Source organism: Pieris brassicae, chromosome 10 (assembly GCF_905147105.1).
Source record: "Pieris brassicae chromosome 10, ilPieBrab1.1, whole genome shotgun sequence".
Lineage (NCBI taxonomy): Eukaryota > Metazoa > Arthropoda > Insecta > Lepidoptera > Pieridae > Pieris > Pieris brassicae.
Genome location: NC_059674.1, coordinates 18,855,197 through 18,881,516, shown reverse-complemented (window position 1 = coordinate 18,881,516; position 26,320 = coordinate 18,855,197). Strand labels below are relative to the sequence as shown.

At 35.3% G+C, this 26,320-nt stretch overlaps 2 protein-coding genes across 2 annotated transcripts in view; both read left to right on the top strand.

Annotated features, from left to right (window-relative positions):
- LOC123715399 (G-protein coupled receptor moody-like) overlaps positions 1 to 19,040 on the top strand; it is a 43,435-nt gene extending 24,395 nt beyond the window's left edge. Inside the window, exons 2-4 of the mRNA XM_045670389.1 lie at positions 9,516 to 9,939; positions 17,808 to 18,046; positions 18,181 to 19,040. Coding sequence (XP_045526345.1) covers positions 9,700 to 9,939; positions 17,808 to 18,046; positions 18,181 to 19,024 — 1,323 coding nt within the window. The 5' untranslated portion in view covers positions 9,516 to 9,699 and the 3' untranslated portion in view covers positions 19,025 to 19,040. The remainder of the gene's footprint in view (positions 1 to 9,515; positions 9,940 to 17,807; positions 18,047 to 18,180) is intronic.
- Positions 19,041 to 19,101: 61 nt separating this feature from the next.
- LOC123715400 (G-protein coupled receptor moody-like) lies at positions 19,102 to 24,749 on the top strand. The gene is made up of 3 exons (XM_045670391.1): positions 19,102 to 19,850; positions 21,815 to 22,053; positions 22,726 to 24,749. The coding sequence occupies exons 1-3, from the start codon at positions 19,653 to 19,655 to the stop codon at positions 23,489 to 23,491; spliced, it is 1,203 nt and encodes a 400-aa protein (XP_045526347.1). The 5' UTR covers positions 19,102 to 19,652; the 3' UTR covers positions 23,492 to 24,749.
- Positions 24,750 to 26,320: the final 1,571 nt, after the last annotated feature.

Here is a 26,320-nt window from a genome sequence, read left to right as displayed (position 1 = left end):
TATAACGATACCGGTAATGAGTAATTTAAAAACGTGTTACGAGCGGTCAATGACACTATTACTTGCTGACACTATTACGCATCTACGCGTAATTTGACCGATTTTGATTATTACCGATACATTATTCCCACTTTAGCCAAACACTGATATTACAATGTTCAACCTATTTACCGATTTGTAATTACTTTTAGAGATAGAGGTTTAAAATATTATATCTAATACGTTTTACGTTACCTTATCTTTACATTCAAAAATATGGGAAGTTTTATTACATTCTTTCAAAAAAACTAATAAAAATTTATACATATTTGTAACTAGAATTTATAAAGGTCATCCTACTCGTTCCAATTTTCTAAGGAATACCGCTTATTCTATTATATTACAACATTTAAAAGAAGTTGCGAGATTATTTTGATTTTATTCATAGGTTTTAAATTAATTAAAATGTTTTCCTTAAAGCTATCAAATTACACCTTAATTAATCTTTGAAATGAAACACAGCGTTTGAAATTAATTAGCCCATTTGAGATATCAATGTACATTTTATTTCAAATTGCTAAATTTATGTTTATTTCGCACAGCAGTACTTTTTTGATTGGATATGTTATAAATTGTTCTCGGAATAAACGAAACTCGAAACTTTTTAAGTAGTTACTGGTGATTACCGTTCAAAAGTTCTACATTCAAATTGCTATTAAAACTAATGATTTGAGTACCATTACGTTACAAACACAATCGCTGTTTTTATCTACAGAAAAACTAAGCTGTTTATACACACAACACATTTCAATTGAATATGTTACGCTGTATATGAAATCTGAATATGACGTCTGAATATCAGACTTCCTGTCACGCATCACATGAACATAGATTTTATGAAAACATCAAAGTTTTCGGGTCGTTGTATCTCTTGTAGGTGTATCTGGATGTCTTTTTGTAATCGAACAATGAAACATTTATGCACATTTTTCTAAATGTAATCTTGAATAATGTATGTCATACATGTTCATATTACCGCAGACTTCCTTTTTTTATTTAATTAAATCAGATATTTCTTTCATTGTTGCAAAATAAATTTCTATCAGAAAAATCTGTCAACGCATTCTACCTAATGTATTTTAAACTTTTCGTCTTAGGATTCTCGGTACGTATTCTTATGCAATGTATGCTTTTACCATTAACATTAAGAACAGATGAATTAATAATCTCTAGTCTAGTATAAGGTCTAGTGCGTAGACTAATATGATCACAATACCTCACAAATGAGTTTCGTATTAAGTACCTACGTTATAATTTCTCCTCTATGAAAGGCAATTTAATACTCTCGCATAATGGAAAACTCAAATTAGATAATCCGATATGCCCGACGTAAACAAAGAAAATGTAATAGAAATAATAGTTCATCAGGCTTTGAATGGTATTTATATATTACTAAATAAACTGGCGTTTTTTATTTATAGCTTTTGGTGACTACTAGCTTTCATGTCCATACGTTCTTCTCAACAAGCTATCTACGAATTGACTTACTAATTCTTTTATGCGTTTTTAATACTTCGTTACAAGAAACTCGTTCAGTCTGTAAAAGGTCGCATTTTACCCAGAAAGAATTCCCCCGACGAGGTGTACCTAGGCAATGGAAGCGTACCTTAGAGAATATCCTTTGGCTTAAAATACCGCAAACGTCACAGTTTGCCCTTTATTGCCTTCGAGGTATCTAGGATTGTGTTCGATTCACTTGAAGCCTCTTATCAAAAAATCCGCTTTGTTTATGGGTCTTTTCTGTTATCCTTGTTGCTATGACATTTCTCTAACTGCAAAAAGTACGTGTTATTAAACTTAGAATTAATCATTCTATAAAAGTGGTCAAACGTGTAGCATTTTCGTCCTTTACCAAGTTGATAAATATTGAGCGGCTTTGAACATTTAACCTTCATCTAGTGGCACTGTTTCACTGCATTAAAAATTATTTTATAATCTATGTGACGTTACACAAGTTAGGTGTATACATAAGCATGTGGTTAGAGGCCCCGGAAAAGCCTCAGAGCAAAGTAAATCCGCACCCCTCGGTGTTTAATCTCCCCTGGCACGTTTCATATAACCCGGATTCACTCTTGACTTCACAAAACCCTTTTAAATAATGTTGTGTTACCTTTTTTATGAATGGAGCCATGAGTAATGAAGGGGAATTTGTTATCGTAAAAATATTTTTTCTGCAATTTCTTATTTTGTTACATCTAACGTCATCATATCACCATCGAGATGTTTCTTTTCTATTATGCAGCTCTTACAGTCGTAAGTTTAATAATTATCGACATAGGTAATAGGCACTAATCATATTTTCTATAAGATTGTTGCCTATAAAACTTTTAAGCGTAGTATAAAATATCTTAGTAGAAAAATATAATAACCCATATATATTATTATTATTTATGGCATCGCTAGAGACAATGGCAAGCGGCCGGATGGGATGTCGTTGATGCCTTGGAAGAAGGGACAGGCTTTGGGTTGGTTTTGCTACTTGTGTCGACACATTACATACAGTACACTGCCACGGGGACCAAACTTTTTAAATTTGTTTTAATTTTTAATTGTTAAGTTGTCGAGAAAATGTTAAATACTGAATATTTTGTTGTTATGTTTAATCCGATAAAAAAAATACTTCTGTATGTAACCATTAAAGCCAACTTTCTGAAAAATTTTCATCATACTTATCTCAAAATACCATTGAAGACATCCCAGCTGTCACATTTACATAAACATTACCAAAAATGAGTACAGCACCCGAATTGGGATTAAGGTCTGGATGGATCTGCATTTACATACTCTTCTACAGTTTGCACGATTATGATATTTTAACACAACCTCGAGAACACATTGACGTCACATAATTTTTAAAGATTTTATATGACCTGTTGAATCTTTTCGTATATGTAGGATATTCTTATCAATCTGTTATTATTAAATGTTTTAGTATTATACAACTTATACATTTAGAAAAACGAAAGAGAAGCACGAGGAATACTTTTATCACATAAATCCTTGGTATTGTGGTCTTTGATAGTCTTAATAAATAATGTTATTTCCAAGTGGACTTGTTATTACGTGAAAATCTGAAGGAAGCAGCGTTGAGGTGATTTATATCAGCACTTTGTCGTTTACAGGTCGTTTGTTAGAAAGAGGTTAATATGGAAAGTCTGAAGCTTTTTATGTTCAAAGGATTTATCATTTTGGAACTTTTGTTCGCACAGTGAATTCACTCCGCACACAATAAAAATGTAAATTAGGTACTTTGAAATAAAAAAATATATGACGCAGTGAGAGGGAAATATAGCAATATATAGAAAATATAGTATTAGAATATGGTTGGATCATAATTGATTTAACATTTAATTGCAATCTCCAACCAAAGTTAGCACATTTAGTATTCGAATAATTAAGGTCCTTTAAGGGCACTAGTGTTGTAAATGTCGGGCTTATTATTATTATTACTAAATTTCATCAGAGAATAGTGTTGTCGTTGTATAAAGCCCAAATTAGTTCGTTTGTGAAAGTCATAATAATCATCTAAACAAACAATTAAGTCTCAACAACATTGATTCTTTTTGTAACAAAATATTCTAGTATCTATCCTATTATAATTATTGGTTTAGGAGTCCCAAAGCGGCTGCAGCAATAACCTTTTTTATTAAGCATTAAGACGTCTGATTAGGTCTAGTTAGCAACATGAGACAACAAAAATAGCGCTGATCGGACTTTTCTTTATTCTAAGCACGTTTGTCATCCGTAAAAATTCCCTAAATTCTTAACCAAAATTAAAATGTAATACAATCTCAGAATTTAGTTATTTTCGTATTTGTTTGGAATACAAATAGTCGGGTTTATAGTAATAGAATTAAGGTTTCGTATGCTCACGATCCTTATTAAAGCTTGTGGTGTATGTAGTTTATTTCAGTAAATTTCCTAGGACAATAGGCAAATTGTCCTTTCACGAATTAAAGCTTTTCAAAGAAAGAAAAACGGAATTTTGTACTTAAATATTGTAGAAATTTAATAAGAAAATTTTGACCGTCCTATTACGCATTACAATTTGCATGTCAAAATAATAGCAATAAGGTTATGTGAGATTTTCCTGTCGCGCCGAGCCGTGCAACACATACTACCAACATACAAAAATATGCCTTATTGACGTATTCACTTAATAATATCTGTATTTGTATGGATGTGTTTTGTAGCAGCAGAATCGTAAAAGTAAGATAAGAACTTAGGTTTGGTTATTACATATTTATAATAGCTAAAAAATGTAGTTTTTGTTTCTATCTATTAATAGAAAATATAATATAGTGTTGGTAAGAAAATGAGCCTATTTCTCAGCCTTACGTAACTATATATCATCCTATTTGTAATGGGCCCACATTCGTGTGAAAATGAACGTAGATAGAACGTATACACTCAATAAATTATTATTTGCGTGAAACACTGTAGTTATATAAATTTAATAACATTTGATATGGTATGTACGATACAAATAATATAAGAATTTACCAATTTTAATATGACTAATAATGTAAAATGTAAAACTCTTTCAAAGACAAATTTGCGCGCCATTGTATGGCAGAATATGCGAAATTACTATTGTACCACCTTTTTGTATCATATTCTTGCAATAAATTATTATTACAAAGCTCATCCACCGAGACAGTATTTATTGTATTATCAAAAATTGTTACTGTAAATGATATATTCAGAATTTAAAACGTTTTAAGGTTTTACTACTATGATAGCTTAGAGTTTCATCAATTGCTAAGTGATTGGGCTTGAAGCCGGCAATTCTTACCTTTCAATGATTACAAGCAATATGGATTTAAACAATGAAAATGTTAAGTATCGATTAAAATCGTTATAAACGGTCGTTATGTCTTAATTTCGTCTGGCAAACATCGTAAAACGACCCTAACGAAGTCGTAATTCGTTGCATGCAGCTTGCGATAATTGAGTCAATGCACTAATCAAGAGGAATATCATAATTTGATATTTAATTTGGCAATAATTAGAACCTTGATGTACCATACAACAAAGCTTTTAGGTTCTCTGTTTAACATTAATTTTCCTTGTTTAGTTTAGTTTGAGTATATTTGTGCTAAGAGGTTTCTTTCACAAAAAAAGGTAATGCTTTGGCTTGCAGTTTTCTTTTCATATTGAGAAAATTATTTTTATTAGTGTGTAGAATTTTATTCATAAACCAATGTCCAGAAGGTCGTACTCATTCCTTCGGTTAATTATGATGGTTCACTCACACGTTATGTGAGCTAATCAAAATTGAATAACCCTAATAATAAGTGCAGGCCGTATCTGTAATTTGTAAGGAAAGATGACGTAAGAGGGTCGCTGAACTGTGGTGAGAAAATCTAGTTTCCCTGTCGGGCGCCGAAGAGACGCGCTCGGCGGGAAATCTGATGCACTCTAACGATTAAGATGTAACGTATACGATTTAAGTGCTAAGCATCACATGAATTACAACCAAGTTTCAGTTTTCATACAAACTATGAATTTGGCTGTACGGTATTTATTTATCGTATTAATTTCAGGTATCATAGACATAATTAGACACCCTTTTTCTAATCTTAAAGCGCATTAAATATGTTCGAAGTCCACCGACTAACCATGCCTCATATTTTTTATTAAATTTATTCAAACCTTCGAATACTAAAGATTAAAATGAAATTTTAGTAAACCAAAATCACTAAAACAATTCAAACCAGTTCAGCTTCAGAACATTCACTAACACAATTAACAATTTAATGAACTAACTGACTAATAATTGGATGTATTAGTTTTATGGATAGTAAATCTCTGTCGAGACTCGTTAGAATAACTTAATAACTTTATTTGTCACAAATTGGTTGGCTTATTATACTATAGTATTTAACCCTTGGTTATTTTAGTTTAATCAGCTGGCAAAGAGAATACCGATGGCTCTTATAAAGGTAAGCCTACACTAATAATAAATGAATTATAATAATAGTTAAAACTTATCAGACCTTTGTATATTTATAATCAATGGAAAATAAAACAAAAAATGTGACATCGTAGGCTGATCTCTCAACGGTGACGGTAAGATGTATATAATATAACTGAAAGTAATCCTTATGATTTAGTTATTGTTTTATAAATCATCGTTAACCAATATTGAAGCTTCATTGAGAAAATTGCAAATTCGTAACAGTACTTAAAGTTCATTAAATATCAAGCGACATTAGAGTAAAAATGAAATTATTGAACGAAAATTGTTACAAGTTACTCTAAGACATTGTTTGAAAATGTTCAAATATGCAAAGGATTTAATGTTACTGTGAAATGTTAATCCACCCATTTCTCTTTATAATATAAGTATAATACTATAGTACATAATAAATTCATCAATATCAAAAGTAATCATTCTGAAGATTGTCCTTCTTCTTATCTCTGTAATTAATCACTGTTCTGATGAAGGAATCTAGCAACCAACAAAAGTAATGGAACAATATTTTCTGAGCATTTTTATTGTCCTTTTGTCTAGTTGATCGCTTCGGACACACGACTGATTGTCGATACATCTGGTAGATGTTTTAAAATGTAGTATAATTTATTAAATATTAGACTTTTTTACTAAATATATTTATCCTTGTAGCAATTAGGGATCCGAAGTAATGTTATTAAATTTTTCCTATTTTTCTAAAAAACACCGTGTGAATTCAGGGCTTACCGATAGTAAAGGTAAATAAATGTAGCAAATAAGGAATTATTTCCGCTAGAAATGCTTTCCAGTACAAATATTGTGACATCAATCAGTGTCGCAATATCGTATTAAGACACGCAAGCACCTGCCTATTCCCCGATCAATCACTAAATTACAGGTTAATATCCACATTTGTCTCTATTCATTGTGAACTTTATTTTTTAGGCTAAGCAAAAACCGGCGTCTCATAAATGTCCACCGACAACGTTTAAGTTGAAGAGGGAAGCAATCACCTAAACCGTAATTTTGAAGTAATTAATTAAAAAAAATTCAGTTAAAGTAATTAATTTAAAAAATTCAGTTATCACGACCGCAGTGAATATATGTTTTATTTATTACACATTGGCGATTAAATTTACAATTTACATATGATCTGACAACATGATGGCCTAAGTGAAAAATCCATGAATGTGAACATACCGATGTAACGACAAGTGGCAGTAATTTAAAAAATCGGATTCGGCACCTTTACTACTAGAGGAATCCGCTCGTAAGCAAGCCCTCTAATTTCCTTCATATATGAAATGTTGTTTATAATGAGCACTTCGTAAGGAATAGAGAGTAATGATTTACATAATATATGGTGCACATGCCAAAAGGCAATTTCTCATTGAAGCAATTTCCATACAATACTGAGTGTCCATTTCAAAGACACCCCAGATAGATCAGAGACTACCTCAACTAAATTATGCATGGAAACTTAATAATACCGCATGATTTTGAAGGCAGTTCTATTCTCATTTCAATGTATGGCTTGATCAATTTGTCTGGTTGAATGACACTTGAATATTGCATCGTCAGAATTCATGTACTCGTCCAAGTAATTCGGTTCGCTACCGTGTCTAACCAATCTGCGTATGTAAATATAGACTAAGGACAGAGCTTTAAATTACGCTACGCTATAAACCATATGGAATTGAACCTCAGATAAAATGTACATAAAGAAATAAATATACAAATTTAATTCTTGCATATATATATATATATATATATATATATATAAATATAGGTATCGTATATTAACGCTGTAAATAATTAATGGATAATATTAAAAAAAATACTATTACTTTAAACATAACATTTTTGTATCTGAAGATGTATGTGTAAAGTTAAATCGAGTAACTCTAACAATTCTCTGGTTATGCCGTCATAAGTGATGTATCTCGCGACTTCGTATAGTATATATAAAAGTGCTTAGTTGATTCGTTTATATAAATAAGTAACTATATTCAACTTTGAAATTATAATAATATAACTAAATTGGTCAACCTATAAAAACGAGCCATAAAGAAAATTGAAGAAGTCGTATCAACTGAGGTTCTTAGAGTGACACTAGAGTAAAATGTTTCTTGAGAACAAGGATCTAATTTGTATTTGCATTGAGTAGTAGACCATTTTCTTCTGACCTCAGTATTGAGCCTATTAGGTCGGGTAGACCTTCAAAAAATGCTACGCTACGGCAATGAGTTTAAACACCTTCCCCAGTGTGGTGGAATGTGGATTGTGCGTTTTTAATGCGGGGAAGTTGTTAGATTATAAGTTTTGATATACTGACGTACTTTGACTTTTTTTTAATTAATTTATCTTGAGTACCTCTCTCTTTGAAAATAATGGTAAGCAGCGCTCACAACCTAATAAAGCAGTCAATGGAAAACAATATTTCGTTAACTGCCAGTGTCGACCCAAAAAAGAATCAGGTCGGACCGACGCGTAAGACGATAAGGTGTTTCTGCTTATTCAGGCTCTACTTAACACACCGGCCCATCTCTTTCACCCTTAATTGGGAATGCCATTTGTATTTGCAACTACGTACTGCGTACAATATATTTATGATTATCTCATAGACTTAGGCTTGCATTTTGTACATCGCATAATAACTCAATAATGTTATTAAACCTGTTACACCGTCTGATTTCAATAATTATTTAATGAATTCTCATTAAAATCTTTAATTTAATACGTTTCCGAGCACTGACATAATGTTGGGGTACGTAAGCTCGCAAAAGATCATTACTAAGATTGAAATCTGTCGTACGGATTACGAAACATTTCATGACATTTTTATTTACTTAAAACCATTTTGTCCAGTTATACATATATATACCGATCATTTTAAAGCGTTAGCTTATATATAGTTCTCTTATATATTGTTACAATATAGTTAATCAGAAGTAAGTTTTAAACGTACTATTATTCCGCATGTTGAATCTGATGTAAGGTTATATGTGTGATACAGTAAAGAATCAATTGGTAAAGAATTTTAAATTAACAACTTGGGATATTCGACTTTCAGGTCTAAAACTCTGCCAGATTAAAATATGTATCAGTTGTCTAAAACGATTAAATTAAAAGCTATGAGGAACAAATTACTAAATCAGGTGTTAATTTCTCCAGGAACTGACTAATTAGTAAGAAAGTTTGATTCAGTAGAAAGTTAACCCCGCTTTAAGATTATCTTCACCTCCTTAATTACTTAGCAACCATTAAATAGGAAGAGCGGATATAGAGCGAACTTAAATGTTTAAACCTCTTTTGTTTGTTATCAAACCGCGTGTACTTCGGTATTGCAAATTCGCTTTTATAGCTATGAAAGATACTTTTATGTATGTAATCGTTTTGATCGTTATTTTAAAACTAAGTCTAATAAAGTATTGCCGATACTCGTATGCACTATTTTAAAAAACTAAATAAATATTATAAAATAAATCAAACTACTTGTTAACGATAATTATCTCCACAGGTCATCGAGCATGAAACAATAACGGAGCCGTCGCGATAGCACTTCCTGAGCAGCTGTTGATAGCCATTATGTCTTATCAAAGACAGAAGGTCTGGCCTTATCAGTTGTGGACGAAACCCGCTCGCGTCCCGACCTAAACACCACATGATGACAAGCGCGAGAATACGATGAGTTATCTCTTAAAATGGGTGATTTGTTACCGAGTATACAGAGGAGTACGCTGGCCAGTGACGTAGACGGCGAAAATTGGAGTGTTCCTGGCCTTGATGAGTACAGCACTGACGAAGAGTTGGCGTCCGTGGAACTATTCAAGGACTACCCGGAAGGACTGCTGCGCTTCGCATCAGTATGCTGCATTTTATTCATGCTTGTCGGAATCCCCGGCAACTTCATTACGATCGTAGCGTTGGCGCGCTGTAAAAAAGTAAGTAAATGGGTTTACATTTAACACATATTTGCTTTACTACAAATAATAGAAAATATTTCTGTGCGTCTTTTAAATCTAAACAAGCGACTCACATATCTTATTATTTGATATAGATTTCAGTGCTACCTACACTCGTAACTATTATTTGATCGAAAAGTTAAATAATAACGGAAAACGAATTGTTTTTTAACAAATACTTCTCCTTCACTGTTTTCCGTACATCCTGTGTTTTTAATCAAAAATACAGTATTCTAGTTAAATTCAAAAAAAATAACCCACTTTTCATTCGAAAATTAAATAGATTTGTCTGATTACAAAAGGTTTGTTATCCCTAATTGAATGGTATACGTTTGCCGAAGCATATTTTATATATGTAAATCTGAGCAGAAATTGAAAAACCCTTCATTTCTGAACACACATTGAATCAGATTAAATAATCGAGCTCAAGTACATTATGAAATTGAACACAATCTCACAAATTTATTTTTTACATTAAATTGTTCCAAACTATTTTTTGCCTTTGAGCAGTTCAAATATTTTTTTTTATACCAAAAGTAAATTGTAGCAAAACAAAAACTCATGGATATTAAAGCGTAACTAGACATTTATATAATCTATCTGAAATAGTATTTACAATAGTCATAGTTCGTCTTTCGCTTCTTTAAAAGCAATATCGTATATTGAATCGACAAAGCTATAATATATAAATCCAACCATATAGAGTACGAAGTACGGCGAATGTTATCCAGAAATTGCATGAATAAACCAGTGCATTTAAAAAGGTCGAACTTGCTCAGAAAAATGTTAAGCACGTATAAACACGTGCAACTCCATCTAAAAATGTACCCGTCTTCACGAACACTCTGTAATCTTTCAAACGTTCTTTCAAAAATATGAAATTCAACTTTAGCACCGTTAGAAAAGTTAAAAAAACGTGTTTTTTTTTTATTCAACATAAAGTTGTAGATATCAGATATTATCATTACGCTTAGTAATTACTGGAATACGGAAGGGCAAACAAGATAAAATTCAATTGTTTGTTCTTCATGTTTAAGATAGTGGTCAGTGAATAAACATAGAAATCGAAAAATAATTTACTATGAAGATAACGAGGCCGCTTACTTAACCGGAACTATTAAAATATAGAAGTTTCGAGACGGTTTTATAAATTCTTCCGGCTTCTTATAAGTCGTAAAAAGCAAAGTCTTTGATATTGATTTATTATAGAACAATATGATCTCCTTCGCCGTAAATATTATCTGATAAAGCAAGAAAATACGGGTAGCACATGCACCGGGTGTGCCAAGTGCCAACTGAAATTCAATATTGCGAGCCCTTCTCTGAAAATATGAAGGTCTACGATGTGAAATAATGTAATGTGAAAATATAGAACATTTATCCTCCGTTTTTGACCTACAGTCCCCTTCCGTTTCTATCTAGTATTTTAAATTAGGAATATTAAGAGGTAAATGCCATAAATACTGAAACAAAGAAAAAATGTTTTTTTTTCTATTGCAATAACATGACATTTATTACTTTTACAGTATATTAGTTTAATACATAAATATAAAACAATTTAAAAAATAAAAAGCTTATTCGAAGTGGCCTCCATTGGCTGCAATACAGTCCTTTAAACGTTGAGGCTAGATATCAATGTAAGCATGCGCTCTTTCCATTGGAAAATTCTTCATAGCCAATTGTACGGATTAATCGGATCAATCGGACGTAAGTAAGCCGTACTCTATAAAATCGTAATCCAGCGGATTAGGGTTGGGACAAGACGACGACCAGTCTTCAGATCTGATGAAGTCCGAAACGTTCGTTTCCAACCAAGTCAGCGTAGACCGAGCTTTATCACCCGGTGCCGAGTCTTGTGGGAAGGACCATTATTGGTTATTGAACATGGTGTTGTTAAAGGGCTTCACTATATTACCAAGAATGGTATCTTGATACACTTTTGCCGATGTTTTGATACCTTTTTCATAAAAGTATGGCTCAGTCACTTTTTCATAGCTAATAAACCCCACCAAACCATCACAGAAGTCGGATAGTGCCCACGTTGCTCTCTGTCGACTACTTCCTCAGAGCTTGAACCATAAATACTGTCAAATTGTTTGTTAAAATGTTGCCCAATTGTAAAAAAAATCTTATTCGTGTACTAAATTTTTCTGTGAACTCCCTTTGCGTACCGCTTTAGTAATTGTTTCGATTTAACCACCCTATTCTTTTTTAAATTATCACTTAAGAAATGACTAGTACGTCTCTTATAGGCTACAAGTCCCAAGTCATCTTTTAAAATACGCGACATGGTTCTAGGTGTTCCTCATCCTCATCTCCCGAGACAAAATCTTTTTTTTTTTTTTTTTTTTATAAAATAGGGGGCAAACGGGCAGGAGGCTCACCTGATGTTAAGTGATACCGCCGCCCATGGACACTCTCAATGCCAGAGGGCTCGCGAGTGCGTTGCCGGCCTTTTAAGAATTTGTACGCTCTTTTCTTGAAGGATCCTAAGTCGAATTGGTTCGGAAATACTTCAGTGGGCAGCTGGTTCCACATAGCGGTGGTGCGCGGCAAAAATTGCCTTGAGAAACGCTCAGTCGTGGAACGTCGGACGTCGAGGTGATACGGGTGGAATTTTGTATTTTGCCTCGACGTCCGATGCTGAAACTCAGCTGCAGGTATTAATCCGAACAACTCCTCTGAACACTCTCCATGGTAAATGCGGTAGAAGATGCAGAGTGACCCCACATCTCTACGCAACGCCAAAGGATCGAGCCGCTCGGAGAGGGATTGGTCATCGACGATTCGAACCGCTCTTCGTTGGATACGGTCAAGTGGAAGGAGCTGGTACTGGGGAGCCCCCGCCCAGAGGTGAGAACAGTATTCCATGTGGGGCCGTATTTGCGCTTTATAGAGTTGCAAGCGGTGGCCCGGAGTGAAGTACCGTCTCGCCTTGCTGAGCACACCAAGCTTTTTGGAGGCTAATTTAGCCTTTCCCTCCAAATGACCGCGAAACTGAACGTCGTTCGATATGTCAACGCCAAGTATTCCGATGCTGGCTGTGGCTTCAAGAAGAGTGTTTTCGAAAAGAGGAGTAGCGACAAAGGGTATTTTTTTCGCGGAAAACGCGCAAACTTGTGTCTTCTTGGGGTTAAATTGGACTAGGTTTAGTCTACCCCAGTCCGAGACTCCACGTAAAAGAGTTTCGACTTCAGACACAAGTTTGTTCCGGTACTCATCGACAACTGCCCGAGAAATACCTGCCCGGCCAGTGTAAAGAGTATCCCCAGTGCTGTCGTCCGCATAGCAATGAATGTTGCTAAGTTGCAACATGTCATTGATATGCAGAAGAAACAGGGTCGGGGACAGAACACAGCCTTGTGGGACCCCAGCATTCACGGGTTTAAGGTCGGAACATGCTCCGTCGACGACGACCTTGATGCTCCGATCGGCTAGAAAGCTGGAGATCCAGTCGCATAATTTCTCAGGAAGCCCGTAGGCTGGTAGCTTCGAGAGCAGTGCTTTGTGCCACACCCGATCGAAGGCTTTCGCTATGTCCAAACTAAACGCTAGTGCCTCCCCCTTGGACTCAATTGCCTCTGCCCATCTATGAGTAAGGTATACTAGAAGGTCACCAGCTGATTAGCGATTATCAGTACGGCTTTCGTCGTGGTCGTTCAGCTGGTGACCTTCTAGATAACTCAAGAGCTGGCCATTAATAATGGATTCCATTATTTTGGAGAACAAGGAGGTTATTGCGATTGGGCGATAGTTGGATGGATCAGTGCGATCGCCTTTTTTAGGGATCGGATGTATCGAAGCGGTCTTCCAGCACTTCGGGACACTGCCGAGCGAGTACAGGTACCGGAAAAGGCGCGTCAGGACCGGAGCCAACTCAGGAGCACATGTACGCAGCACAATTGGAGGGATACCATCCGGCCCGCTCGACTTATGAATGTCCAAGGAAGATAGTGCTCTGCGAACAGCACGTTGCTGGAATGTGATTTCCGGCATTGAGTTATCACACCGCGAAATCGCCGGTGGTGATCTCCCCCGGTCATCCAAAGTCGAGTTGGACGCAAAGAGACAGCCCAAGAGGTCGGCCTTCTCCTTCGCAGTGTGGGCGAGCGAGTCATCCTCTCTGTGCAGCGGTGGTATCGATGGCTGACAAAAATTCCCTTGTACAGCTTTGGCGAGAGACCAGAAGGCTCGAGTCCCAGAAGGGAGTTGGGCCAATCTCTCGCCAAATCTGGCGATGTGCTCTGACTTTGCCTTAGCGATTTCCCGTTTGAAGGACCTGGAGGCTGAGTTATATGCTTTTTTATGTTCGCTGGTATTGGCATCACGAGATATCGCCGCCTCCGCCCATGCATTAAAGCATTCTCGCTTTCGACGCGATGCCGCCTTGCAAGAACGCTTAAACCAGGGCTGTGACCTGCCACCGATCGGCACCGCAGAGAATGGAATAAAAAGTTCCATGCCCTGCAGAACCACTTCGGCGACAGAGGCAGCGACGGAATCTGGAGCTTCCGACGAAAAGCACATAGGCCCCCAAGGGTAGGACGCAAAGAAAGACCGCATCCCATCCCAATCTGCTGACCGATAGTGCCAAATACGACGACAACCCGAAAAACGGGGCCGAGGAGGGCGCGTAGTAGGCACAGTACTCCGGACCACACAATGATCCGATGAACCCAATGGCGGGTCAACAGAGACTTGATAGGTCTCCGGATGTGAGGTCAGCAGAAGGTCCAACAAAGAGGGTTTATGACCATCCACATCTGGTATTCGCGTAATCGCAGGGACCATTTGTGACAGGTCGTAAGCTAAAGCAAAGTCGTGAAAGGATCTTCCCGCGTGATCGGTGGTTTCCGAACCGAGCCAATCGGCATGGTGAGCGTTAAAATCGCCAAGTATCACGATTTCAGCGGTAGGAACCCCTTCGAGCAGGGAATCTGTAGCCAATTGGATGTGCTCAATGAGTCGCTCAGTTTCGGTATTTCCGCTATGGGACCTATACAGGCATGCGTAGAATCGCGGATGGTCATCGCAGTCTACGCGCAGCCAGAGGCTAGATAGGTCCCTTCCTTCAAGCGACCCGAGGCGACGAGAACAGATATCCTCTCTGACGTACACGCAAACTCCCGCCCGCGGCACAAATGAATGTTCCAATTTGTACCCCGGGTAGGAGAGGTAGGAAGTATCAGCCGGGAAGGATATCTGAGTCTCAGTAAGGAAGAATAAGGCCGGCTTCGCAGTTTCGAGGTGAAAGTGAACCGCGTTAAGATTAGAGTTGAGCCCCCTAACATTGGTAAAGTCCACTGAGAGCGTGGAAGGGGATGCCTTCGGTAAATTCTTCCGTTTGCCCCGAGATCGAAACTTATAGTTTTTTGAGCAGTTTTTGCCCACCCCAGAATACGAAGGGCAGCCTGTGCATCCACCACCGAATACTGATTGTTCCGATGATGGACGCTCAGAGGGGGACTCTCCACAGCGGAATCGTGTGGTACCCCCCTGGGGTAATCTCTGTTTAAACTGCATCTTCATATTCTGGGGGAGGGGGGAATTGATGGGCTCCGGAAGTCTCACTCACCGCACGAAACGCGAGTACAATAAGATGAACCTATTGCATCACTTCACGCCGGTTTTCTGTGAGACAGTGGTACTGCCCCGGTCGTGCCTGCCCGATTGGCTGAAGCCCGAAAGCAACAGCATGGCACTCCCACTGCTCAAAACTTTTTACTTTCGGACAGGATTTCTTCGAATTCTTTCCCATACTGCTTCGACCACCTTTTTCGTACGAACACTACGTCGACGGCCAGATATTATTAACAATCAGAGCAGGTCTCGTTGTACCTACTGATGGCCCGGTACACAAACATTTTACTAATACGAAGCGTATGGAGAGGTTGTAAATTTTCAATTGTAACAGTATTTATGGCTAGACTAAGTATAAATTTCGAACACTCCTATATATTTATCCACGTGGATACTTATTATCAGTTTACTGGTTGAAACACTAAGTACATAATCTTATTGTTAAAACTAATTCTTGTGAGTGGCAGAAAATATCGTACAATTGAAGAAAAAAACAACTACGTCCATCATATTTGATTTACCTCAGGCATGAATCTTGCTTGATGATGTATGTATACAAATGTTTATTACAGTGAACCGTAACTTTATTGTAAGCGGTCAAATCAGGCTTCTATTTAGAATCGTGACATTGCCTGAATATTTAATGCTTTTCACGAAAAGGGCTCGATAAAGTTTTGATCGGCTGTCGCGTCGCTCTATCGTCGTGGCATTTTCATCAAGAAGTGTGTTAAATATTAGTTTATCTGATATAAGCTTATTATAAATTGTCAATATTATTATTAAATTAAAGTTTCTTTTATACAATATAGCAGTAAAAAATATTTTTAATGTATCAGAATTTTGTCGTTGTTTTCAAATAACTTCATTATAAATTAATTTGTATTTATGAATATTTATTAATTTCGTCGTTTGTAATCCTAAATTACCATTGCAAATGCTTGCTTAAATTTCCGCAAAATTTTAATTGTTAATGTCGAGTTTGACTGTTACATTAATCAAAATCAAAATTTATTTGATCACATTGGTAACTATGTACACTTATGAACGTTAATGTTTAAAAAAAGGAAGATTTAAATTTACAACTACTACGTTCAAAAAGCTTTTAACGCCATACATAATATCACCACATACAAGCACGACTAGTAGTACCTGTTTACGATCCCGACGATACATGGCCAGCTATCGTCCCCTTCGCACATATTATACAGATGGAGACAACACATAGACGCCACCACAACCAATAGTATCAATATACACAATAATATTAATAGTAAACATTATTTTAAGTTAATTTAAGATTCTGTTCAAACAATTTAAAATAAAACGACATCTGACAACATAAATCATTAGTTGCGTAGGTCAGTGTACCGATCAGTAATAAACAATAACTTTTAAGGACGTCGATAAGAGCATTTAGTTTATTTTAAGAGTATAATAAACAGTATCTTACGTATTCAGAATTTTATCTATTCTTCCCTTATATTGACTAGTAATACCAATAATAACGATAATAACAAATTAGGCAACAAAAGATATTATGTGCGTCAATTTTAGACTGTTCATATTCCTGAAAACCTCTCCTCGTAATAACATACATTGGAAATTAAAGAAACTGATTTTTTATAAGTGCGCAATGTTAAATTTTTTCTCGTTAACAATTTTTTACTTTTAGTCGTCTGTCGAAATCGGGTCAAAGCTATTTTTAAAGTAATAAACATCATTAGTTAATTGTTACTATTATGTTAACCTAAAGCTAATAATTAACAAAAGTAATTGATTATCAAAAAAGATCTAAAAATAATTTTGTATCTATTCTCAAAACCTACACTATGTCTAATCTAAGTGCATTAAAACTAAACTCTGTAAAAGCTTTCACAATTTTAAGCTCACTTATTGCCTAACTCAGCAAAACTTTAATTTGAAACTAATACTTATTAAAGTGCAACTCCGTAAGCTTAGCGATATAATGAAGCTTGCTTGATTTGATTCTTTCATAACCAATTAATGACTTTTACTTTGAGTAATTTCTTTAGTCGCACTCTTCATTTCTGAAGTCTCCACTCTCCCCTGTCTTCGGCAAGCGTTTCATTCAAATGTAATTACTTACGTTATAATTCGTAAAGCATGTCAAGACAATTAATTCCACGGCTTAACCTACCGGCTAATTTACCTTTAATTAGAGAGAATTCGTTAGCGTTAAGCGTTAGCTGTAACACAACGAAACTATGAATAAACAAAGTATGAATATAACTTATTACGTTTTTCAGGTGCGTAATGCAACAGCCGTTTTTATAATGAACCTGTCGTGCTCTGATCTCCTGTTCTGCTGCTTTAACCTGCCCCTGGCAGCGTCTACGTTTTGGCAGCGCTCGTGGGCACATGGGCGGACCCTATGCCGTATGTTCCCTCTGGCCAGATACGCCTTGGTTGCAGTCTCACTATTTACAGTACTTGCTATCACTATCAACAGATATGTTATGATCTCGCATCCTAGACTTTATCCCAAGTGAGTAAAAAATATTCCCACTATTACTATTAATTGGCATGAGGATTACAAAAAAACAGTTCTACTCTTAATAATCCGTAATAAGGCCGTACATTATGCACGATTAAAATAAAAACTGACATTTCTTTTTATAGGTTATATAAAAAACAATATCTGGCCTTGATGGTAGCAGGAACATGGCTTTTCTCATTTGGGGCTCTCATCGCAACGTGGCTCGAGAAATGGGGTCGTTTCGGTCTGGACCCATCCATCGGATCGTGTTCAATTCTTCCAGATCGCAATAATCGTTCACCCAAAGAATTTCTTTTCGTTGGCGCGTTTATGCTTCCCTGCTTAGCTATAGTTATTTGCTATGCACGTATATTTTGCATTGTTAGAGAAGCTGCTAGACGCTCCAGAGCGCCTTTCAAGGGAAGACCGCGTCCTGGTTTAGAAGATTCCGCAGTCGGTTCCGCATCCACTGCGCTAGAACGCTCGCCAGGCCCGGAAAACGGTATTAACCACACTAGTGTACCTAGGAAGGCACTTCTAGCACCACCCATACTCCACTGTCCAGTCACCCCAGGACCCGAACGGTCGTCCTCTTCCGGGGTGGACACTCTGGATGGTCATGATGATGAATGCGCTCTAGATGCAAAGCCCCGAACTCCAAGTGGCGGAGAGACCGCTAAGCGCCTCCGACAAGCAGCGGTTGTTCTAAAGCGATCCCCAGCACCCATTAGGCCTCCCCGTTTAACTGCGAAGGACAGAAAGTTACTGAAAATGATCATGGCAATAATGTTATCGTTCTGGGTGTGCTACCTGCCAATAACGTTGACAAAGATATTCCGCGAGTTCACATCACACCCCGCGGCAAACATCGCGGGCTACATACTCATATACCTGACGACCTGTATCAATCCTATTATATATGTGGTGATGTCGAGCGAGTACCGGCAAGCTTACAAGAACCTGTTAATGTGCAAGCGCAGGGCGTGACGTTCGCCCGGCGACGGCGTCTCGGAGAAACGCCCGCCGTAAATTCTTAAGAACTGTGTTACAATGCAAATGCTCGGAAACTATATATAATGCCTTTTATTTAAACGTATGAACTATTTATGTGAGAATGTTTTTATTAAATTGTAATCGCGAGCCGTCCGTGATTGTGCTAACTGATGATGAGTGCAGTGTTAACTACAAAAATGATAAAAGTCGAATAGTAGTCTAAAATAGTTATATTCTACTTACATAATTGTGTGTTTAACATCCCGATAATAGCGATAAGGAACTGTAAAGATATGAGATATTGTTATTAATGTAAATGAATGATAGAATGTTATTGTTCCTAGCGGGGCGTACGAATGCTCCTTTATATTCTTATACGATTAATTCGTGTTTAACATTCCTATATGTTTCGGTGTCGACGTGTCAGTATTCATGTTATAAAGTACATAGTGAGCAATAAATTTTGTAAGATAATGTATGTAATACAGGGCTGAACTGAAACGGGCAAACCCGTCACATTCGAACTGACTCATTAAGGAAACGTTCTAGGAAAGATCACCGCAATGATGTTTATAAACTCATTTGTAATGGAATAATTGTGGATGAACGACGTGCGTACAATATGGCTGTTGGAATAGGGAATGTGTTGTTTAGAAATGAAAGTGCCAATGTGACGGAATTGTATCTGGACGAAATCCACCTCTTCAAGGACTACCCTGAAGGCTTGTTGCGGTTCGCGACGGCCTGCTGCTTCATTTTTATGATCATCGGGGTCCCGGGAAACCTAATTACCATCATCGCACTGTCGAGATACGAAAAGGTTAGTTTATTTCCTGTATATCTTCTCTCAATAATAATATTCAATTGATAAAATATTAAAAGATATACTTAAAGGAAAAGTATATATTTAAACAAACAATAATAACATTTTTTCATTCAATGACACGTACAGCGGTGTCAATCTGTCTCTACGCGTTAGCCCTTACGTCAGTAAAAACGTATGTTATACTGATAGGCTTATCAAAGGGTTCCTTAATAAAATACTAATTAGATATTAAGCAACATTTTACAAACTCTTAAGAGATATTTAAGAATAGATATTATATTGCCTTACGTTTATTGATAAGTTAAACGCCGATTCCTTATCACAAGAATATGTTATGGTCGCGACGACAATTGGCATCATTTAGTTTTTAGATAACATTCTAATTATTACCAATGACGATAACTACTTCCGTTTAACACGATTATGTTGAATAATTAATAAAAAATAATTAGCTCTCAAACCCATTACCATCATTTGTATTATTGTTTAATACTTTGGTTAATTAAAGCTTACCTTAACAACAACTTAAATGATAGAAATGTAGTAATGCATAAACAGTTAATAATAATAATAATAAATAAATATAACAATGTTATTAAAATGTAGAGGTACTTGAAATTGGAATGTATACCATCGCCCACATCAAAATAAAATTAACGCGATCGGAAATCACGTTAAATTGTTTCAAAGTTTCACCATTGCTACATTTTAGCAATATATTTCGGCATCACTGAATATTGAAACGTAATTAACTGCTCTGACAATACATATCGGCAATTAACTCGTTAATATCAAATAAACACATTCATAATGATTCAAACGAATGTATAACAGCAGCAACAGCATACATCATTGCCTAATTCCACTCTAATTCTCTGGCTCTAACATGTATGAAACTAATACAGGTTAGTTTACGCAAATATACAAGTATATGGCGCTCAAGGTTTTTACCGACTCCTATTTACGCACACTCACAGCGTAAACATTTTATTTATCAAAGTCCAGTGTCTATACTGAGCCCCAACAAGTTTATCCTGCTATTAGTCACAGTTATATAACAATAGCATTTTAATAAGTTTAACTTACGCTTAAATGCTTGACCTGTTACTCTTTCACACGTATATACTGAATAGAACTCAAATACTCAGTTTCATTTTTAGTCTCAATAAAAGCCCCAAATTAAAAAATATAATATGTGTATGTCACTTAAATTCATCACATTAATTTATTTATCAGTTTTTAGTATAAATATTAAAAGTTCAAAGTCAAATTTAAGACTTTCACTTCTACACTACTGTTTTTTCTCGGCTTACGGAAACCGATTACTAATTTTCCTTTAAGATTCTTAATTATATTACTATGTACTTGATAAAGTACAAATCAATCAATTTTAAATATTATTTATTTAAACTGGCGTCAAACAATTAGTATTTTACCTCAGTAAAATCCCCAAAGGAACAATTATCATGAATGGGACTAAATCCCCAACCGCAAGGACGCAATGTCCTCCTTTGACGTGCGTAAGGCGCCTTGAAGAAGTTAGGGTTATATACATGCATGTACAAAACATCTGCTTTGTTAACCGACTTCTTTTGAATATTTCTGTCATAATAGTGTAGTTTTCGAATGCAACATTTGGCTACTTACTACGAACTAATCATTGCACTGATATCATCAAGTAGTTTTACTCGGGTGTGGTGAAGGCGTGTCTTATCTTATCAAACATAACTATTTTGCGAAATGGGATTACCATATCAAGCATACTTTCTTATCATATTTTATTAAGGTGCCATCATTTAATAAATAGAGCAGTGTGATGTATTCTAATCACTTAACGTCTGCTTTTAATGGTTGACAATGTTTAAGTTGTAAGATTAAATTCCGCACTGACACCTGGCACATGTTAATGTTGTGATAAAAACTTCATTACACAGCTGTACAATATCAATCACTTTCAGGTCCGCAATGCAACCGCGATCTTCATCATCAACCTTTCATTTTCGGACCTATTATTTTGCTGCTTCAACCTGCCTCTGATGGCATCCACCCTTCTCCACCGGTCCTGGGTCCATGGAGAGCTTCTTTGCAGACTGTTTCCCCTGATGAGATATGGTCTGGTGGCAGCTTCCTTGTTCACTGTTACTGCTATCACTATCAATCGTTACGTCATCATCGCCCATCCGAGACTTTATCCGAAGTAAGTTATATAAAATTCAGTATTGAGGTGTGATGTTTTCCATTCCAATGCATTATAAATTATTATTTTTAACTAATATTTAAGTCTTCAAATGTACCAATACTTTCAGCTGTCACAAGTGATTGGATTAGACTCTGGATCGTCATTAATGATGTAACAAGCTGACCCGGCGAACTTTGTACCTCCTAACAGTCAATGAATGTGGTGTTACAGATTAGCTGAGTTTTATATTTAGTAACTTAACGAATACAAAATAAATATTAAGTTCACTACTTTATTAAGAAATTAACACAAAAAGAAATAAGCGTGAATCCTTTTTCATTTACACATTATTCTATATTTTATAGGCTAATATATGCCATCATCCGAATCTTGTGGATGTATGTTGTCCTTTGAAAACCTTTGTTTAATAACGTTCTCTATTTAATCTCAATTTGAGGGGAGAGTTGAACATTAAATATTTGACTATTACGAAACCCATGAACATTTTGCATTGTATTTTTTTCGTAAATTTTCCTATGTTTTTAATACAGTAATTCTTAAGTAAGTAAGTCTTCAGTAATTCTGGTAACATCGGTCCGGCCGTTCTCGAGTTATAAGTGTTCGAGCTCACCCGACTTTTTTAATTAATTAAAATTAGTATTAGACTCTAAAGCGAAAATTAAATTACAGAGCATACAAAACGCGGAACATCTGCCTGATGCTCCTCACAATATGGTTAACTTCTTTCGGATGTTTGGTGGCGACATGGCTCAACAAGTGGGGCAGGTTTGGGCTCGACGAAAATATCGGATCGTGCTCCATCATCCAAGACAAATCCGGTCGAACACCGAAGAAGATACTCTTCATTGTAGCATTTACTATACCTTGTATTGTGATAATTTTCTGTTACACGCGAATATTCTTCATAGTTAGAAAAACCTCAAAAAAATCAAAAACAGTAAATACATGCAAACAAGAACAACCATCGTGCGACGAACTCTCGTCCGTGGTATCGTCTGACTCGATGTCCATAAAGTTCTCCGGCCCCGGAATAAGCATCAGTGAAAACACAGAGACCTTTACCTCTGACCCACCTAAAAGCACACAACGCACATTCCAAATCGAAACTAGAGACGAAATAAAAAGAATAGACAATCGGCTTCGAAGGACAGCATTAAGAAAGTCTATGGCGATGCTCAAATTGTCTCTGCCCACGCGGAAAGACAGGAGGTTAGGGACTATGATCATCGCTATCATGATTTCGTTCTGCATGTGCCACCTCCCTATAACCATAACGAAGCTGTTGCAGGAGATAAATCCTAAGCCAGCGTCTAATATAGCTTCTTATCTTCTCATTTATCTGGCTTCTTGTATCAACCCAGTGATTTACGTAGTAATGTCGAACGAGTACAGGAAAGCATATAAAAACCTTTTCAAATGCAAGCGAAAGTCTTGATGAATAACGAATGGCAAGTGATAGACTGAATGTTTTAGAGAAAATACTCATTTAGGTCTTAAGTGTGTGTTATTGTTGTGAGACAATGAAGCAATTATTGTAAAGTTTAATGTTTTCATGTTTACGGTAGTAATTGTGTATATTACATAATTACATATATTTAGTGTTAAGTATTGTTAAACGGGCCCAAGGAGTTACATGAATTGACATTCCGTGTTTAATATTAAAAATATAGTGACATAATAAATCATATAAATTGTCAAAAAGTATACGAATAGACTCGAATAAAAGATATTACTAATGAAGTGGTGAATAAGCGAATGTCTTAATATATATATATATATATATGTACTATATATGTACACCCTTTTATAGGTTCATAATTCACATTGCAGGTGCCAAAGACACAAATATTTTAAATTTGATCACAGTGCCACAAATTTACTCATGGTGTAGAGGAGTTTTATTCTTGTATTTATCTGACAGCTATTAAATTTTTTTTTCAATATTAGTAATATGTACGTGAAAACATGTTATTATGTTTACCACAACAGAAATGTTTTATTAAACCGTAGCTATAAATAATTTGAAATGTGGATTGTATTCGAAGAGAGGAAATTTATTTATATTTTATTCATGGAGTATTTAATGTTCACGAACCGACGAACGACATATTTAACATTCTATAGTATGCTATAATCTATGGTCTTTAATACTATTATATTGTCTGTGTTTCCCTAGTTATACGAGGATAAAAGTATAGAGTACTTTTCTCTTTTTTTACGTTGCCACGGGATCGATTTTAACGTGAAGTTAAATTATTTATTTGCTTATTTAAATTATCAAATTGTCCATACATTTTGTTATAGCAGATCTTGAACTTGAATAGTGGAAGTTTGTATATAATAATAATGAAAAGGTTTCGGTCGGCTTCGTTTATTAACGAAATGAAAACTATTCAAAAGACGTAGATTTATACGTACGGCCTAGAATTCAAGAATATTTAAAATACTTTTTAGTATTTAATATTGTTTTGTTTAATTTGTTACTGACGATGTTATATAACTGATATTATGTCAATGTATAATTTTAGTAAAATATAGTTCATATAAGTATAAAATATCATATGTTATTTGTATAAGAGTTTAAATGGTTTTGTAATGAGAAAGACCGTAATGTACCAAAGAACCTCCTGGGGCCACGATACCCAAGCCATTGTACTTACCAAAGATGTAATTAAATTGACTTATGGATTTTAGCTACCAATTTTATTTAATACCTTACAACACCCAAAAAGTATGTCTTGCCCATCAGTATCATTTTCTATGGATGTACGATCTCCGCAGAAATTTCAGAATGAGGAGAGATGTAAGAAGATTGATCATTGGTGATAAATAATATCTAAGATCTACGGTCTACCCTTATCAAAAGCACTTAGTAAGAGGTAAAGAATGAGTGTTATCCGCTAATTATTAGGTACTCGAACTGTGTATTAAAAAAAAGCGTTTTTTCAATTGATCAGCTCGCTGCCGAATAAATATCTCTGATTAAGTAGCGTTCTCTTATATTCCCGAAGAATTCGAATAAGAGTTTCCTGAACTCCTAGGTTAGTTTTTAAAGACGAAATTTGGAAGATTCTGTTAATTTTGAACTTTGGGAATTAATTGACGACAATTTTAATGTTCTATAAGAGGTTATAATGGAAGATTTTCTATATTATAGATTTACGTACATTTCGGATCTAAGGATTGAGTTCTTAACATAGACAAAGACATTTATTACTAAAAAAACAGAGGTTGTTTTAAAAATATTCGATCACAATATTTTACTTGTGTAATTAATTTTCTTATCGTCCAAATTAGATATTCAAATAAACGCCAGAACTTTAAAATGACGTCCGTTATTTCAAATGGAAATTTTCAGGAATAATTAATTTTCTAATCTTTGTATTATTGAAAAGTCAACTCATTAAATAAGGCTTCTATATAAAGGCTTTATGAAAATTCGAGCAATGAAATCAGGACATACATTAATGACACATAATAGAGGTCTTTAAAGAAAAATGACATCTAAATTTTTAAGTAAGTTGACAGATGTAGTTCATTTGTTATCTTTTATAACTTTAATTGGTTCATATAAATTTTAATGCTTATTCAAGAGGCAGTGCAATGGATGGAAACAGCCACTAAACATGCACATCATACATTCATTTATTTAAAAAAATTAATATCAATCTCCCATCATATTGTGATATTAAATGTGTCTAAATACGAATCTATGAAGAGCAAAAATGACTCGAATAATGTCGGAGCCAATGTAGAGGTTTTGATGACTGAAATATGCTCTAACTATTAAACCCAATTTAATAAAAAAAATAACCTAGAGCGTTAAAATTAAATGTGAACTGAGTGTATTTCTAAAAAAAGGCTTGACAAAAATGTTTTAGTTTTTCGGTGTATGTTGGTCGGTGACAACGCATAGTTGCAGTCAATGACAACAACTTCAAACTCTTCAATTAGCTCAACTAACTGTTAAGTTCATTAAAATTCTAGTACTTTCTACAATTTCTTTAAAAAATTACAAAAATGGATAAGTTTTCCAGTATCTAAAAGTTTTTGGTCAATAAGTTTCGAAGCTTTTACTTAGGTCAAAGTTTTGACATACTAGACATACTTATCTAAAGAATTTTGCTTCGTGGAAACAACACACTTCAAAGAAAGGATTTATTATACTCATGATAGGGTGTTTTAATCATATAGTTCAATATATATTTTATATTTTTGACGCAGGTTTTGTGCCGTCTTGGCTTATCATATCATCTTATTTCAT